The sequence below is a fragment of the Erpetoichthys calabaricus genome, chromosome 8, assembly GCF_900747795.2.
Source record: "Erpetoichthys calabaricus chromosome 8, fErpCal1.3, whole genome shotgun sequence".
Taxonomy (NCBI): domain Eukaryota; kingdom Metazoa; phylum Chordata; class Cladistia; order Polypteriformes; family Polypteridae; genus Erpetoichthys; species Erpetoichthys calabaricus.
Window position 1 is genome coordinate 39,461,048 of NC_041401.2, and position 17,644 is coordinate 39,478,691.

The 17,644-nt window shown below is 38.1% G+C and overlaps 1 protein-coding gene across 9 annotated transcripts in view; it reads left to right on the forward strand.

The window, feature by feature from the left end:
* Positions 1 to 17,644, forward strand: part of kalrna (kalirin RhoGEF kinase a) — a 797,086-nt gene that overhangs the window by 593,149 nt on the left and 186,293 nt on the right. The window contains exon 1 of one of the 9 annotated variants that reach the window (XM_051930998.1): positions 2,044 to 2,175. The exons of the other annotated variants lie outside the window; for them this stretch is intronic. Within the exon in view, the coding sequence (XP_051786958.1) occupies positions 2,083 to 2,175 (93 nt within the window). The 5' untranslated portion in view covers positions 2,044 to 2,082. Of the gene's footprint in view, positions 1 to 2,043; positions 2,176 to 17,644 lie in introns of those variants that run through there. 9 annotated transcript variants of the gene reach the window in all.

A 17,644-nucleotide genomic window follows, 5' to 3' on the forward strand; every position in this document is an offset into this window, starting at 1 on the left:
TACCGTGTCGCTACATAATAAACTTTCTAAAATAAAGAGTAACAAGTGGTATGGTGAGGTATTGCAGGGCTGATTAGGAGCGATTATTCTGTATTTCTTTAATTCTTATCAAGTCAGTTCGATTCAAGTGGACTTTATTATCGCATCATCTATATACGTACCTTGGTACATTATACTGTGGTATGAAATTACATTTCCCAGGGACACATTGCAATAGTTAAGACAATAAATATGACACTATAATAATAAAAAGGGGTGGGTAATTTTTCATAAAGATATGTTGGTCTCACTGAGTCAGATACATAATATATATACGGTGTAGCAGTGGAGGCGTTTATCGACCTCTTGAACCCTCAGGTACCACTCCAAACACCAGGTAAAAGTACAATTATTATTTATTGTACAATAATTACGTGCACAAAGCATCCTCCACTCCACACTACTCATATAAATCACTAAACCAATTACAAATACCAATCCTCCTCTCCCAGACACTTCGCCACCCTACCTCCTAGCTCAGCTCAGTGTCTGGGCTTTCCCAGAGTCCTTTTATACTCCCTGACCTGGAGGTGTTCCTGCCCAACAGTCCACAAGTCCTTATTACTTCCGGGTCAGGGTAAAAGTCCTTTTCTTCAACCTGGAAGTACGTCTTCTCTCCTGTTCACGTGACCAGGACGTATTTCCAGGTTATAGGGCACATAAGAGTCCACGAGCCTCTCTACAGCGACTCCCAGTGGTCCCCAAGGTATCCAGCAGGGCTGTGTATAAAAACTACAAAGTCCATGAGGCCCTGCTGGAATTCGGGGCACATCCATGCTGTCGGGAGAGCTCCTCCTGGCGGCCTGGGGGTGAGGGCCGGAAACTCTCGCCGGCCATCCATCACAACGGTGTTTGGTAGTTCAACTGTGATATTGGGCATTGGTGAAATCATCAACAGCATAACTGCTTCTGAAACAGTCATGCTGTTGTGTCTGGGCCTTCTGTTATGCCCTTCTTCTCCTCTCTCTAGTCTTGTCCTGTCTTTACTAACTACGAGTTGTGTGCACAGCAAACTTGCACCTTACTATCTGTTTTAAATAACATTGCATCTATGATGAGGTCTCTAATTGCACAATTAATTATTTGGCACACCTGTGTCAAATGATAAAGTGGACACTAATCATTTAGAGGGCTTAAACAGCAGATATACCTGATTAAGTGGATGTTTAGTGAGGACTTAAATGCAAATGGACTGTATGTAGTGAATACTTGATGTATGGCTATTTTAAATTTAATGCAAAGGTTTATGGAATGTTTACATACAAAAAAAAGAATATATGTACTATGTGAATTTCCCCCTGGGATTAATAAAGTATCTATCTATCTATCTATCTATCTATCTATCTATCTATCTATCTATCTATCTATCTATCTATCTATCTATCTATCTATCTATCTATCTATCTATCTATATTACTGAATTGTGGTAGAGTCACATGCTGCTTTTGTAGTCTCCCAAGGTGTTGTTTAAAATGTCACTGTTAAAATATATTTATTCTTTTTCCTTATATTCTGTTATTCAGTACTTTTTCTTCATACGTACTTTAAAATTAAAAATGAAAGGGAAGGCCCAAACGTTTGTTTTATTCTTATTTTTTTTTTATTAACTGAGACAGTCTGGCCACAGGCCTATACTGTATTTCCTTTTGATTCATGCATTCAGTAAACATGTGTCTTTCATAATTGTACTCCAGTAAATAGTACAGCTGTTAATTCCACGCATTTGTGATCTTAAAACTATAATCCTATTAACCAATGCCTTATATATTTTACTGAGTTTACAGAGGTAAATTAAAATAAACCCAGTAAACTGATTTTCATTTCTGAAGAGATTATTATGCGAAGGGGTTATTAAGGGTCAGAATGCATTGCTGATCCCAGGAGGAGCCGCAGATCAAAGCACTCATTCTTGGCTGCTATAAAATGTTAGTGTGTGTGTGTGTGTGTTCATGAGGAAGAGAAGGAGAGAACAAGAGGAGGGAGGGAGTGAGGGAGGATCTAAAACACCACAGTGCAAGGAAAAGCTGTAAGAGGCTAGCAGGCATGAAGGACCCTTATCTGGGTCCAAAGTTAACAGCAGAGGTTTTGGTGGCTATGACATATTCCCTTATTTCACTGGATTTTCCACCTCTCAGGGTAAGACAAGCGTTTTAGTGCTGAAATGTTGTTTTGATTGGAGAATGCTACACTTTTGTATGAAGAAAAAAATTTACCATATTTAATTGGACTGAATTTAATGCTGAGTTTGCTATTTTAACATTATTTCCCACAGCAGTACAATGGATAATGGAGAAAAATATATGATTAAGAGCAAATGTTTCACAGCAAAAACATGTACAAAAACATTATAACAACTTGATGAATGAAACTATTTGCTATTAAAATGTTTTAAACCTTTTTGTAATGTCTGCCGAAACTGTTCTTCCTTATTGTATGAGATGTGTCTGTGTATGTATTCATAGGACTACATAATTTCAATGAATTGTCTTAATAAAAAATTATAGAATTTCTGAAAATGCAGTTTTTATTTATTCAGTAATTAGTCAATTTTAGCTATAGTATCCAAACAAACAGCAATGGCTCTTTAGAGCTGTTACCATGCATGAGTGCCGGCAGCTTTATAGTTTCTCTGCTAACTTTTTCCAGCTGTGCTAATGGGCTTTATAGTCAGACAACAAGTGGGGCCAAAGTGGCAAAGTTGTATTTTTTTTTCTCTTTTGAACGGCTGTGTTCAAAAAAAAAACAAAAAACATCTGAGCTGAATTTCCTGTAATGTGTTAAGTAGTGCAACACAGTGTATAATCTCACTAAAGCATTCTTCTCATAGAAGTAAACAGAGAACGATATTAGTTGTTTACTTTTCTAAATTGCATTTTTTTTTGCTTCCTATGCCCCGTTCATTTCTTGTTGTCTTTTGCCCCTGACACTCCACAGAAGATTGGGATGGCTGTGCTTTCAGATGCAGATTTAACAAGTCTTATTGTGAATGCACCACTTCCTCAGTTTCATGTCTTTTTTTTTACTTTAAGCATTTATTACAGAATCAGTAAACAAAGTAGTGACAAAAAAATAATACTTTTTGCATAGACCCAAATAAAAAATACTGTTAAATTTGTTTTATTAAGTTGAACTTATGTGACATAGCATGTAGACAGCAACAAAATCCTTTTAAGAAAGGTAATGAAATGAATAGGAATTTATTGTGAATAGATTTATTTTGTATAGTTGATCATTTAAAGTTGATACATGTATTTTTGTAAGCCAAACATTAAAAAATGAATATTTATAGCAAAATACTACTAAGTTCTGATAAAAACGTCTATTCTAGTTTATAGTTTTTGAGTGGGAATATCCAAGCCCCTTTTTTTTTTTTTGCTATTTTCATCGTATTAATTCTTTATGTTTGTCTTTTTATATCATGTATACCATCCATCCATTTTCCAACCCGCTGAATCCGAACACAGGGTCACAGGGTTCTGCTTGAGCCAATCCCAGCCAACACGGGGCAGGAACCAATCCCGGGCAGGGAGCCAACCCACCGCAGGACACACACACACACACCCAGCACACACTAGGGACAATTTAGAATCGCCAATCCACCTAACTTGCATGTCTTTGCACTGTGGGAGGAAACCCACGCAGACACGGGGAGAACATGCAAACTCCACGCAGGGAGGACCCGGGAAGCGAACCGAGGTCTCTTAACTGCGAGGCAGCAGCGCTACCACTGCGCCACCGTGCCGCCCTCGTGTATACCTGTAAATGTAAAACTCTAATATAAAATATATAGTCAACTCAAAAGAAAACGATTCAGTGTGAGATGGATAAATACATGTTATTTGTGTTTATTAAATGAGTTAATCCATGTCCATTTATTCAGTCTCAAACTTACCTAATTCAATTCAGAGTCACTATAACTGGAACTCATTCCAGGATCACTGGGTACAAGGCAGAGACAACTCTGGACAGGGTACTAGTCCTTCACAGGTCACATTCCCATATCACTCACACTCAGCCAGTTAACAATGAACTAACTTTTTTGGGATGTGGAAGAGGAAACTCTATGCAGATGTATTATTAGGCACAATGCTGGATTAGCCAAGTTTATTGCAGTACACGCACATGCACAGCATGGCCAGTTTAGAGCTGAACCTAGGTATCTGTGAATCACCAAAGCTTGACTTGTGTTTTTAAAAATGGATAGAGACAAATTACAAATAACATCTTACAGTGTTTTAAATTAAGAGGCCCTACTGTAATTCCCCTTTCATCTAATAATATAATAGCTATATGAAGATGTGAAAATTTTGAGAAAAATATACTTGTTATCTGATGATGATATTTTAATTGTTTCTTTTCTTTTTAATTAGATTGTTTCAGGCAGTGAAAGCTGTTTTCTTCCAGCTTTTTAGAGACACTTCTGCCATCTGTAGTTAATCTTTCTGCTTTGCGTAGTGTCAAAAGAATGTTCCTGATTTAGTGGTGGAAAACCTTCAGCGCTAAGATAAACAGATGAATAAAGCAGGCTTACAACCATGTCACTTTTATTAAAGCTCTGTAATGCAAAACTGTTTTTATTTCCTGAAGCTGTGTATTTGTTTCTATATTTGTAGGTTTTACCAGTGCTAAGTAATAATGGATTTTATTTTATACAGTCTACAGAAATCGCCTATTCTATAATGTGTGTTTGCCTTTCCAGAGTATCTACATAAGGGGAAATGAACACAATGTAACTGTAATATAAATATACTTCCATTTTATTCAAAATGCTCTTTACCATTCATCTAACCGCTTGTTTTATTGTCAGTTTTAATTTAAAAAAAGAAATTTCTTCAGATTGAATCAGAAGATATTCGTTCACAAGTGACTTGAATTATAAAAATACCATTTTCATTTGTAAATGTGGTGAGATGCAGTTGTTAGGCTACTGGTGGGTTTGATTTTTCCACAGACCTAGCATCTTGGAATTACATCGCATATGTAACAAAGTCAGAATTAGTAAATTTAATTATGGTATAAAGTATCTCCCAGCAGTTAACCAATACTATTAAATATTTTTAACTAAACTCTGTTGTGTCAGGGATTCTTCAGAGGAGATTAGCTGCACACATTAGGTGCCGATTTGGCATCAAGAAGCAGGTTTTGTACATATTATGGGATGACTTTGTACTCCCCCCCCCCCCCCCCCCCACCATGTTATCTTGTTATTATGTTATTGTTAACAATAATTGTTTTTCTCTTCCCATGTGTGTCTGACTTTAGACCCACTTTAAAATGCAGTGAAACAGAAAATTAAGATTATTTTAAATAAAAAAATAACACACAGTGCAGCAGCCTTGCATTGATAGTAGAGAGTTCATATGTTGGGACAACACATTCTTTACAAAACAAAAACATACAGTAGTTGGCAGACTGCTTAAAATTGTTAGAAACAGAAAGGCAGTGTGCTAAAAGACCCTACTTTAGAGATTAGTTCTGTCAATATTCACCTCCAAGCCTGGGAAAGCACACCAATGGATATTAAATCTTTCTTTATGCTCAGGAAATACACTGCTGTTTAATAAGAAGGATTTCTCTACATTTAATCACATGCATCAAGCTCAACAGAGTTTTCTTGTCAAAGATTTTGATCTGTTGGATAAATCAGCCTAAGAGGTCTGTTGTTAGAAACTATTTTGTGTGCTATGCTCAGAGTCTTTGCTGGCAGAAGAATAATTTTATCATCCTGTTTGAAATGCGTGAAGAAAGGCAGGCAGAAGGCAAATTTTGGATTAACAATACTGTTTTTTCCAAAAAAGTTTTCAATCAGCACTTTAGTTCAGATTGTTACTTGGAAACTGTCAGTAGCGATATCTCATCTGTCTGCATTTAAGATGTTAAGAAGACAACAACATAAAGAACACAATGCCATTTAGGTCGTTGTGTGATCTCTGCTAGATTATTCTTTTCTGTTTGTCTAGTCTGCATCAATTCTTATTACCTGATCTACTTAAGAGCAATTTATGATTATTTTTTATTTTGTTTTAAGTCTGGACCACATAGTCTTGAAGATCGTGTTTATAACAAATTAGAGATTCATCCATAGGCTTCATATAATATTTGCTATTTTCATTTGTACAGTTCTTTACATTTTTGTTCATAGAATGAGGAGATTTGGGATCACTAGTGACTAACTCCACCATCAGAACATTGTGTGATTATCATACAGTTTTGGACATTTCCATGTGCCATGTAATATTTTGGAATGGCTGCGATGGTGTGTTTGGCAAGAGGTTTGTTTAAATTAATTTGGACAGATATTGACTTTGCTTATTGGAAAAGTTTTATTTTCCACAGTTATGTTATTAAACCGAGGTTATATTCCACTTACTCCAGGACCAAAATCCCATATCCTCTGGTAAATAGATTTATCTTACATTCTTAATTTCTTAGTGGGTGGATGTATTCTTAATTCCTCCTTTGGGAGCAGTTGAGACCAAGTAAATCTTTTTAGCAGTCCATTACTGCATATTAAAATATCTGTGCATGCTAATGTACTATATATAAAAATTGTAAGGTTTGGCATTGTTCTTACAGCAGCATTACAGAAGTAGAAGAATTCAAATGTGGCTAAAATATAAAATAAAATGGAGGATTATTAATAAATGTGTAGGGTAAACAAAGGGAGCACACTAAAGTATGTAACAAAAGAAGGAAAGTCAAAACCATACAGACTCTTTGAGCTAGCATACATTGTTTGAACTCTTGCTTACCAGAGAAACACCATATCACGCTACAGTACTTTTATATTGATTTTCAGTTGTATCCTTTATTTATATAATCTTAGTGATTATGAGGCAATCAGCAGCACACTCCTGTGCATCAAGGCGTGTAATGTGACATTTCAAACGACTCACTCCAACTTGTCTACATCTCACTCTGAAATAGTCATATAGGTTTGGTATTGTATTCAGTTGTAGATTTGGACTCTCTCTGCATGAGAGCTGACAATCAATGACTGTTCATTTGGAAGTACAAAGCATAGAATGCAGTGACATGCAATAAGGAACACAGATGTTTTGGACCTCACAAACAAAAGAGAAGCTGAACAGTTTGACGTCTTATGTTTTATGAACCAAGACAGAATGGAAAACGAAAAAATGATACAGACTGTGTATGAATTCACCATACCTGTTAACCCTTAGGGCAGTGCCGGCTCCGTGAGGCAAGCATGACTGTGCTGGAAGGTCATCAATAAGGTAAACACATGCCCAGCGCTTTTCATTTGTGTAAACCGACATGGTCCAGTGACTCTCACGTACCCCATGACTAGAAGTCATGTACAGGTAGTCCCCAGGTTACGGACACTCGACCTACGACTTACGAACGAGGCCGCAGCTGTGACACATGCGCCTCATTAACTGCCGCTCCGTCATCTTTGGCCAGAGGACGCTGCAAGTAGTGGCTGGAGGGGTGTGATTTCGCTGCTCGTGTAGTGTAGTGTCCCTCAGGCGGCTCCCGGCGGAAAGTGAGCGGTGACCCGTGGTCCATAGTAATTGGGGCCACAGCTATCGCTCGTGTGCAGGACGGAGGCTTAATGGGGCGGTTCGCTGTCCGCCTACTACGCCGCCGCAGCTACTGCTCCTGACTGGACGCAGGCTGGATGGAGCGGTGTAGGGCGTTTCACTGCCCGCCCACTACACACGGCTCCCCCCGAATCATTTTCGTTGGGTGGCTGGTAATGCTGCAAGCGGTGACCCGGTTGTGGCTGAACAGGGGCCATTGAGGGTGAATGGGGCGGCGGTGGGTAGCATTGTAGTTGAATGGGGGCGGAGGTGGGCAATTCACTACACACCTTTGGCCGCACCGTGTTCGTTCTCGGTGGGCAGACGCACGCTGCATACTGTAGTGGAGGTGACTGTGTGGTGGGTGGGTGGTGAACTGCCCCTCGCCACCCCCATTCATTCTCAATAGCAAGCCTGCTTGTACTGTTACGTACATAGCAGGAAGTTGTCTCTTGTCAGTACACCAAACGTGCTGACGAGGGATGCCTGCCTGCTGTGATAACGTGTACAGTGCTGTGCAGAAGAGCTCATCTTAACCTTTTATCTTCACCCTTCAAGAATGTCTCTGAAACACAAATCTGATGCAAGTGCTGGTGATAGAGTAAAGAAGAGAAAAACCATCACCATTGAAAATAAAGTAGAAATAATAAAAAGGTCAGAGAGAGGTGAAACTCCATCATTCATTGGCACAGCACTTGGTTCCAGTTGGTCTACAATAGCATTTATTAAAATAATGTACCTGTTCCGACTTACATACAAATTCAACTTAAGTACAAACCTACAGTCCCTATCTTGTACGTAACCCAGGGACTGCCTGTAATGTGATATTGGGTTAACGTGGTTCTCCCAGTTTCCCAACACAGTTTCACATTCAAGCACTCTGTCATACTGTCGTTGTCTTTCTCTCTGTGGACATCATGGACTGTCTCCCTCCTCCAACTCCTAGAATGCTTCTCCTAGCTCCATACAGTGTATGATTCAATGTTTAAACCCATCACAGAGGCACTAAACTCAGAGTCTGAATTGTGCTGGAATGTACTTCTTAAAGGGACCGGTCTACTAAGCAGTCTCTGTGATGCCTTTACAAAATGAACAAAATAACTACTCTCAAAGATCACGTGCTGCTAACAAGCAGGCTGGAAAAAAATATTGATCTCCTGATATTCTTATGATCTCATATCCCTGTTAGGACCTGCTGGAGTCCCAAAATATGTAGGTTCTGAAAACGGACTTGGAGCCCCAAAATATGTAGGTTCTGAAAACACTTTCAAAAATGCCCACTAGAGGGGTGTTACCATCAATACTTGGCCAGATTGAAGGTCAAACACAGGATCTTTATAAAATAAAAGGATCTATTGTTTCAAAATAATTGATAACAAAAAAAAAGATTCATAGAGCACAGAATGCAAAAGGAATCACCTATAAGAGACCAGAAGGTCAAAAATCTAGAAAACCACAAAAAACACAGAAAAAGACACAACTGCTCACCATCTCAAAGCACATTCACAATTAACCGCAAGGTACTATGATTTACCCCCAACCTCTGTAAGGCTGAGGAAAGTACCTTGTGGTGATGGGCAGGTGGCCCTGCCTATCAGTGGAGCATAACATAGGCATAATACATGGACAACATGAAAAACAAAGAATAATGCATATCATAAACAGAAATATTAACACAAACAAAGGAATCAATAACAAAGATGAACAATAAAGTCAGTTGAACCCCAGGCAGGAGGGGGGTTCTGGCTGAGACCTAACAGTTCCATATTTTGGGTGCATGTGGGCAACGGTTAGGGTTACATTCTTTTGGCCTTGAAGTTACTTCTCAAAAGCCCAAATCTCCTTTAAATCGCATCTCAAAAAATCAACCAATTGGTCACTTTAAAGGGCTGTATCCTTCAACCCACAAGGCTAAACTGAAAAGTTTAAGCTTTACATGAGCACACATGAGTAAAGGTACCAAAAACTCTGCAGGTTGAGAAAGCCTGCCATAGCAACCCCACAACAGGCCAGCACTACCGGACACAAAAAGAACTACATTTTTCTAGATAAGAAATTGAGCATTTCATTGAAAATTAAAAAACTGATTATGACCAGGGCGGCACGGTGGTGCAGTGGATAGCGCTGCTGCCTCGCAATTAGGAGACCTGGGTTCACTTCCCGGGTCCTTCCTGCCTGGAATTTGCATGTTCTCCCCGTGTTTGCGTGTGTTTCCTCCCACAGTCCAAAGACATGCAGGTTAGGTGCATTGGCGATTCTAAATTGTTCCTAGTGTGTGTGTGTGTGTGTGCGCGCGCCCTGCGGTGGGCTGACGCCCTGCCCGGGGTTTGTTTCCTGCCTTGCGCCTTGTGTTGACTAGGATTGGCTCCAGCAGACCCCCGTGACCCTGTAGTTAGGATATAGCGGGTTGGAAGATGGATGGATGAATGATTATGACCAAGTTGAGTTTGCTGTAAACATTTTAATAATATGTAGGATTATTGAGATGAGTTTACTACTTTTACACTATAGTACCCATTGCCCCACATACCCATAGTAAAGAGATGCCGCTGAAATACACAAGAATGTTAGGTAGCTTCATTGACTAAAAGTGCTGCTGTAATGAAGATGCTCCTTGTCCAGATGAGCTCCACAGCTTCGTACCATTGCACAAGAAGAAATTAAAACTATACAGTATATATATGGTGCTGAGTACTGATTATGCTCTCACTTCAGGTTCCTCCTTTTCAGACTTTTTGCCTCTTCTCGTTTACAAGTCTTTTACTTACAGCTCATACTATGGATGATTAATATTGCAGTTATTTCAGCTGCCGACTTTGCCTTTATGACTGCCTTTGTTCTTGCAGAAAATTTGTGAAACTTTAGATTCTGTTGTAAAAAATTTTCCACTACCGGGGAAGGAGCTGTTTAAATGTGACAGGGGTGTGGTTTTGGGATATGATATGTCTACATAAACATGCTGTACTGCTGTTTGATGCTGAAGAGTTCATTTAATAGTGTTGGGCCTGGGCCTTTAAAGTGTGCTGCAGCAGTTTTACTGAATAAGTATCTAACTGAACATGTTCAAAGAAGTTCTGTGAAAAACAGAGGCCTTTGTTTTCTAATTGAGTGTATTAACTTTACGAGCCAAGTCTACAAATAAAATATTAGGCTAACTATTGACTCAAATTTGAGCAAGCTTTTGTGAATGATCGAGTGTCCCCTGATTTTGAACTGGCACTCCATCAAGGTTTAGTTTTTGCTTTGTGTCTGTTGCTGTGGATAAAGAGTCCAGTACCTCAAACCTGATGTGAATTAAGCAGGTTTGATAATGAAAATATATATACAAATTTTTTTTTTGGATCAAAAATTTGTGATCATTGAGCCTATACTGTATGTTGTAGAGGTAATAACTGCCCATCCAATCTTTTTTCTAATCTGCTCATTTAGCTCAGGTCATGGTTAGTGCCTTTTGCGGCACTATTGGGTGTAAGGTGGGAACTAGCTTGGTCATGGTAATACTGCATGACTGAGCACATTCAATAATATTTCAGTGATTTTAAATTACTAGGCAATCTAGCATGGTTTGTCTTTGGGATGAAACTAAACAGCTAGAGGAACCTCGTCAAAGACATGAGGAGAGTGTGTAAAAAGACAGACAATGCCACGAATGGCATTCAAATCCAAGACTCTTGAATGCTATATTATATTCTTAATTTTTATTAATTTAATCCCTCTTCAGAATGACTTCCAAATATAACTCTGATAAATGTAATCAAATTGATTTTTCCTGTGATCTATCAGCCAGTTTACTTCAGCTAACACAATCAAGACATGGGGATTTAGAAGCAAACTAGGGGGCTCCGCCCCCTGCTCGCTTCGCTCGCCAACCCCTGGTCTTGGGTAACCTGAAATAGCGGGCTCGTGTTTGTATATCCGTCAGTGGAGGTCATTCGTTTTGAACCCGTGCCTGCTTTGCTTCCACATTTTCAGACGCGCGTTGTAGGCGCCTGATTTGAAAGAGATTATTTATCTCCGTCAGTTGTGGTCTTTCGTTTTGAACCTGTGCCATGCTTTGCATCAACAGTTTCAGATGTGCATCCTAACTTCACTCCGCAGTAGTGCCACTCACAATATGGCGGTGACGCCTGCGCCTTCACTCCGTAGTAGTGCCACTCACAATATGGCGGTGACGCCTGCGCCTTTCGCACTATCTTTGTGGACCTGTGGAGCCTCCGTAGCCTCTCACGTTTGACTCTGGGGTGCAGCGCAGAATCGTCTTTTTTCTGTGGTTGTGTCGTTAGTGGTAGCTATGGGCGCGTTGTTGCTTCATTTCTCATTCACGTTAGTTGAGCTCTTTTGGTCTTGTGCCGTGACTCCTTCGTTCGCGGTGGATACGACTTCGCTTGCAGTTTATGAGACGTGCGCCTGCTCAGTACGTCTCATGGTCCCATCACCATGTCCCTGCGTCCATATTCCGGTTTATTCTAAGTTAGTAATATGGATGGTTTTTACTGCTGCACAAGTGGAAGAAAAATATTTGTAGCCTCATTAAAAATAAACCTTGTCTGGGATAAATAAATCATTCATTGTTAATGTCTTTCAGACATTATTCAAAATGACTGAAAATGTTCCTTTTAAGAATAGGAGATTTCAGGAGAATTGGTGAAGCTCATTCTTTGTGCAGTGGCCAATAAATGTTATATAGCAGAACTTCCTACTGGCATAGTGAGAGAAGAGAGTGGCATACTGTATATTTACACACCCAGGAGCTTATGGTTTAGGTACAACTGGCCTGTGTGTGGCAGTTGACAAGGTCACACTTTAATAATTATAATAGCTTATTGATAGTATCCAGTCAAGTACTCAGGTGTCCAGCACAACTAAGTCAGGCTAAGCCTTTTATACAGCATTGAGTAACAGCCCAAGTTCCCCAATACTAATATGGAAATCTCTTCAATGCCTCTTCTCCTCATTTATCTGTCAAATCTGCTTTGTTTACTGATTGGATGTTTTGAGTTGTGAAAAGGTGAAGATTAAAAACATTTTATTTCATACAGTATGTCTCTTTAAGTAGATGGTCCCAATCATTTATCCGTCTAAGTAGCAAAGTGCAACAGAGGTTAGCACTACTGCTTCTTAGCTCCAGGGCCTTGGGTATAAATTCTGTCATGGTTGTTACACAATTTGCATCTTCTCATCCTTTCAGCATACGTTCTTCTCCAGTGACTGTATTCCTTCTTCTCACCTCTCAAAGATATGAGGGTTTTCTGCCAGCTTTGAGTTGGCCCGTATAGCTGAATGTAGACAGCAGTGAAGGGGAGCCTGTCCAAGGTTGGTTGTTGCCTTTTGCTCTGGAACTGGCTACTGGTGACTCTAAAATTAGTAAGTGAGTTAGAAAGAGAATAGATGTATGAATGGAATTGTCCTTGATCATACATGCAGATAAACCTTCAAGTACATGTTGGTACAATTCCATATTTTTAGCATCATGATGCACATGTTGAGGTGTACCAGTCTAAATGCTCTTTTACAGGTAACCACTGTTTTGATCAAAGTAAAGACAAACAAAAAGCAAGTCTTGCTTTCATTTATATCCATCAGATGGGAAGTTCAAATAAGAAAGATCTTTTGTCTTTTCTCAAGAGCAATAAAACATTCTCTACAATTATACGATCTGCATTTGTTTTTTTTAATGTTAACACATTAATGCACTGATATATTACTCTGGCAGTATAAGGAGAAGTAAAATATCCTCGGGTTTTAAATGTAAAGTAGCTTAGTAAACAAAAAAACAGATTTCCATATATTTTCAGGAAACCATATGCTGTTAGTCAGCATTTTCAAGGGCAGTTGGATGTGCCAGTGCCAGATTTAAGAGATTACATTAAAGTAAGCTGGAGGTCTTTGAGACATTTTTCACACTATACAACTTCTTTTTTGCACTGTATATGCCACTTTATGAATGTTTAAAATATAAGGAGAAGGAGGGCAGTACTATAACGGTCATATTTTGTGTTAAACCAACTATACTATCAATCCATCTGTTCATTACCACAACTTTCCATCCATTCAACCAAATCAAATCATTTCATCTATTAGCCCATTTTTGAACATGCTTAATCCTATTCTCAGTTACAAATACTTTTTATGCTAAACTTAAAAGTGCTTTTATTAAACACAGTAAATCACCATAAAAACTAAAAAGTAACAAGGCACGTATGAATGGGAGAAGAAAGGTCTCTCTCTCTGTGGCTGGGTGTTACAGTATATGTCAAAAACATTTCATGGGAAGACAGTGTCAAGCCAATCTGCCTCATTCTGCATATATGTTCCAGGCACAAATCCAATTATTACAGAATGAACAAACAGTAAAGTGCAAGAAGGTCATGTGTAGTCTGTCTCTGGTTTGCCTGGTTATTACCACATCATAGATATTTTTAAAGTAAATGTGGATTGCAGTAGTTCGGTAGATATTATTTACTAAGTGCATACACAAGCCTGGCCAGCAGTAACTGGTTCTCTTGCAGAATTCTTTCCTAATCTTTGCTTAATGCAACTGGCATAGGTTCCAGCCTCCTGACAAAGTGGGTATGAAAATGGATTGTATTTAAATTTTCAAGTATTAATTGCAAAAATCAGTAACTGGTGTTTTAATTTACATGTGTTATAAAAGAGCTTAGTTCTATGCTTCAGTAATTTATTTTGAATGAGCCAGTAACCATCTTTGCCTCCCAGTATTTCAAGGCTCATAATAAAATTTCCAATGGTGAAAAAATGACAGTCCTGTGAGAATTTGTACTTAGTTTTTGTTTTCAGTATTTTAGTATATGGTCTGACATTAAATAACTGTTAAAAGCAACTGGTTAATTCATAAATGAATGCGTAAATGAATAAATACAAATAATTGAAGTAGTATTATGCCTCAGCTTTGTAATTACGAAGTTTGAGATATGGTTGTCTTAAACATGTAATCCAACTAACTGTGCTAATTTAGTAGCAACGTTGGTATTATGCACTGAAGAAGAAGATTCACTGAAGTTAAATAAATGTAAAGAATCATTAAAGAAAATAACTTTTCCCTACCAGGAAATGGGAGCAGCCATACAATTTATGAAGGAAGACATGTTCATTTCCCAGAATGACAATTTTGATATCAATCAATATGACAAATTTAGCACTTATAATACTAAATTAGCAGTTGGGCCCATAAGTATACTTCAGTTGGGCAATAACTGTGAATAATGCAGTGAGTAAAAGAACTTCTCTGTTCATAGATTGGTCTACCAGAAATAGTAAACGAGCAATCAGCCTTGACAGTAGAGGCTATGTTTCTTTAATGGTAAGCAGACATGTGAGCAGTGCTTTATTTACTATAGGTTCTACAGGAATAAAGCCGCCATTATATGTTTGCTCTAATTAACTTGATAAAAAGAAATTAAATTGTTAACATAGTGTACATAGCAGGAGGTATAATGCGATACGTACACAGTGATGATTTTGTAACATTGCTGAAAAAATGGCTACTCACACATTCTGAATGTTTATAAATTAAAATACAGTAGCATTTTTAGTCTTAAAATTCACTAAGCAGGTCAGGGTGTCTTATTTATTATAGTAGTTTGTTTTGACAAAGCGAGTATTTCCAAGGAGAAACAACTTTCTATGATTAATAACACGCAAAAAAACAGCAAATGCCTCATTTTAAAAACTTTAAAAATAAGTAAATAACACTACCCCAATTACGAGGTTACTAAGGACAAGGGCACCACTAGGATAACAAAACACTTAACATTCTCTGGCTGTTTATTTCATCAAAATCAGAATGGCAGAGGCTCTGAGGATCTCCTAGCAGCAATAGGCATGAAGCAAGAGCCAACCCTAGGTGGAAGTGTCAATCCATCACAAGAGTCTATTTTGAACTGTCAGTTAACCTAAATGCTAGTCTTTAAAATGTCACAGGAAAAATGGAGAAAAACTCCACACAAACTACACAGACAGTGACTAGAAAAGAGATTAAATCTTCGGATGTTAGATCTGTGAGGCATCCAGGATAATACATGCAAGATGAAATCCCAAAAATAAACCTGCAAATAACAGAAACACCTTCACTATCATTAAAATAAGACTGTACCTCTGCATGCCACAGCTGGAACACTGGGTTACAGAAGTAACAATCCCCATCCTACAGAATTCTGCCCTGAAAAGAAATCTCCAGGAGCACCAAGCAAAAGACGAAAGGAGCCGTGGTGATCTCACTAAAGGTGAAATTGTCTCTTAGGATGTTAGAGGACATATTGTTCCTAGTGGGAAAAGATGAACCTTGGTGCAAGAAGATACCAGGGCAACTAGAATAAGCTTTAAGGTGCTAATCATTTCTTTTGCTAAATTAGAACTTTAAAAGATGATGGGATATTGTTGGATTTGATCCCAAGTAAGAATTAAAACTCTCTTAGGCGAGGGTGTGAGGTGAGTTGTACATCTCACTTATCTTCAGGCTGGCTAGTGTAGAACTTGAAGCTTTGTAAGGTTTTCTCAGATCATGGAAACAAACAAGGTTCAATTATAAGTAAAGTCTTTATTTTTATTACAAATTTTGAACCTTCTGGATTTTTTTTAAACAGTGCAGGCTAATAGAAGAACAAAAGACACTAAAATTCAATGGTAACTACCACCTTTGGTTCATAGTCCCTAAGTACAATGTTTATTTAAACCAGTTATGTGACCTTCCATCCATCTGCCCATTTAAAAAGCACATCAAGACAGAATCAATCCTGAAACAAAACTCATGATCTCTTATATCTTGATGTCAAATATGCACTTGCTGTGCTTTGCAAGACTTTTTACCCAAAAATAAATTCCTATTGCATTAGTTCTGCTATGAATGGAACCAATAAGAAGGTAAAAACTGACAAAAACATGTTGGCCAAGGTGAAACTATTTAGTTTGAGTTTACTACTTAAAGAATTCAAAATACAGAACTCAAAAAGTAACATGTACAAAATTTAAATAACAGAAAGGCAAACAGTGTTATGATTTGCATTATTTTCAAAGATTTTTCTTACCTTTATCTGTCTCTATGTCTGTCTTGTTTCTTTTGGGATTTTTTGATTTGAAGAATTCACCTTCATCATTTACAAAATATTTAAATGCTCTTTAAACAGAGTTATGTGATGCCAGTATGGGGACCACCATTAAATAAATGGTTTTGCTTATTTCGCAGAGTTTACCAGGAGTGTGTGATACATAGCATCATAAGCATGATTATTTAAAAGGGCAGCTTTGTGTATTTTCAACTCATCCACATGTGCGGATATCTCAAAACAAAACCCTCTTGTTAATATGTTTTCATCTGATAATTCTGGTATTAGAATCAGGTGCAAGGCTTGAACCAGCACTTGACATTTTTCTCAGAATGGTAGTATGTTAACAGTGCTGGAAGACAACGACAAAGAATGTCTGCCGTATCTGAGTTGGATAGATAAGGAATTGGTAATGCAATAGTACACACGTTTAGCCTTTAGATTTCACCACTAGCATAATGAGACCATTCAGAGTTCAGGGTGTGCTCAGTAATGTCTGAAGGCTGGGCATTGAGAATAGAATTGGCAGGATCTAGGATTTAAGATACATAAGCATAGTTCTATTGAAATGCATCATACTTCTTTACAACTGTTTTATATTACTAAGTGAAGAAAGTCTACTGATGTACTTAACCATCTCTGTGGCCCACTTTTCTACAGAAAGTGCTTTGTATTATGTCTGTAGGTTTAATGTTGTAAGTAAAGGTTCACCTTTTTGTCCAATAAAGCTTCAGGTTTGGATATTAAAAAGGATCAAAGTGCTTTTTCTAGTTTTATTCAGGTACAGAAAGAGAAAATCTTTAAGCTTTCTGGGTAAAAAAAAGTAAAGATGTTCAAAATAAAAATGCAAAAGGCCTTCCGAGTTTCTGCTCTTTAACCGGTCTATTCATTACACAAAGATTTTTAGGAGAATAGAGATTGACAGGAATAGGTTTGACTAAATGACCTGTTCACATCAAACCTTTTCATCATATGTGACTGGCACTAGCATCAAGCCCA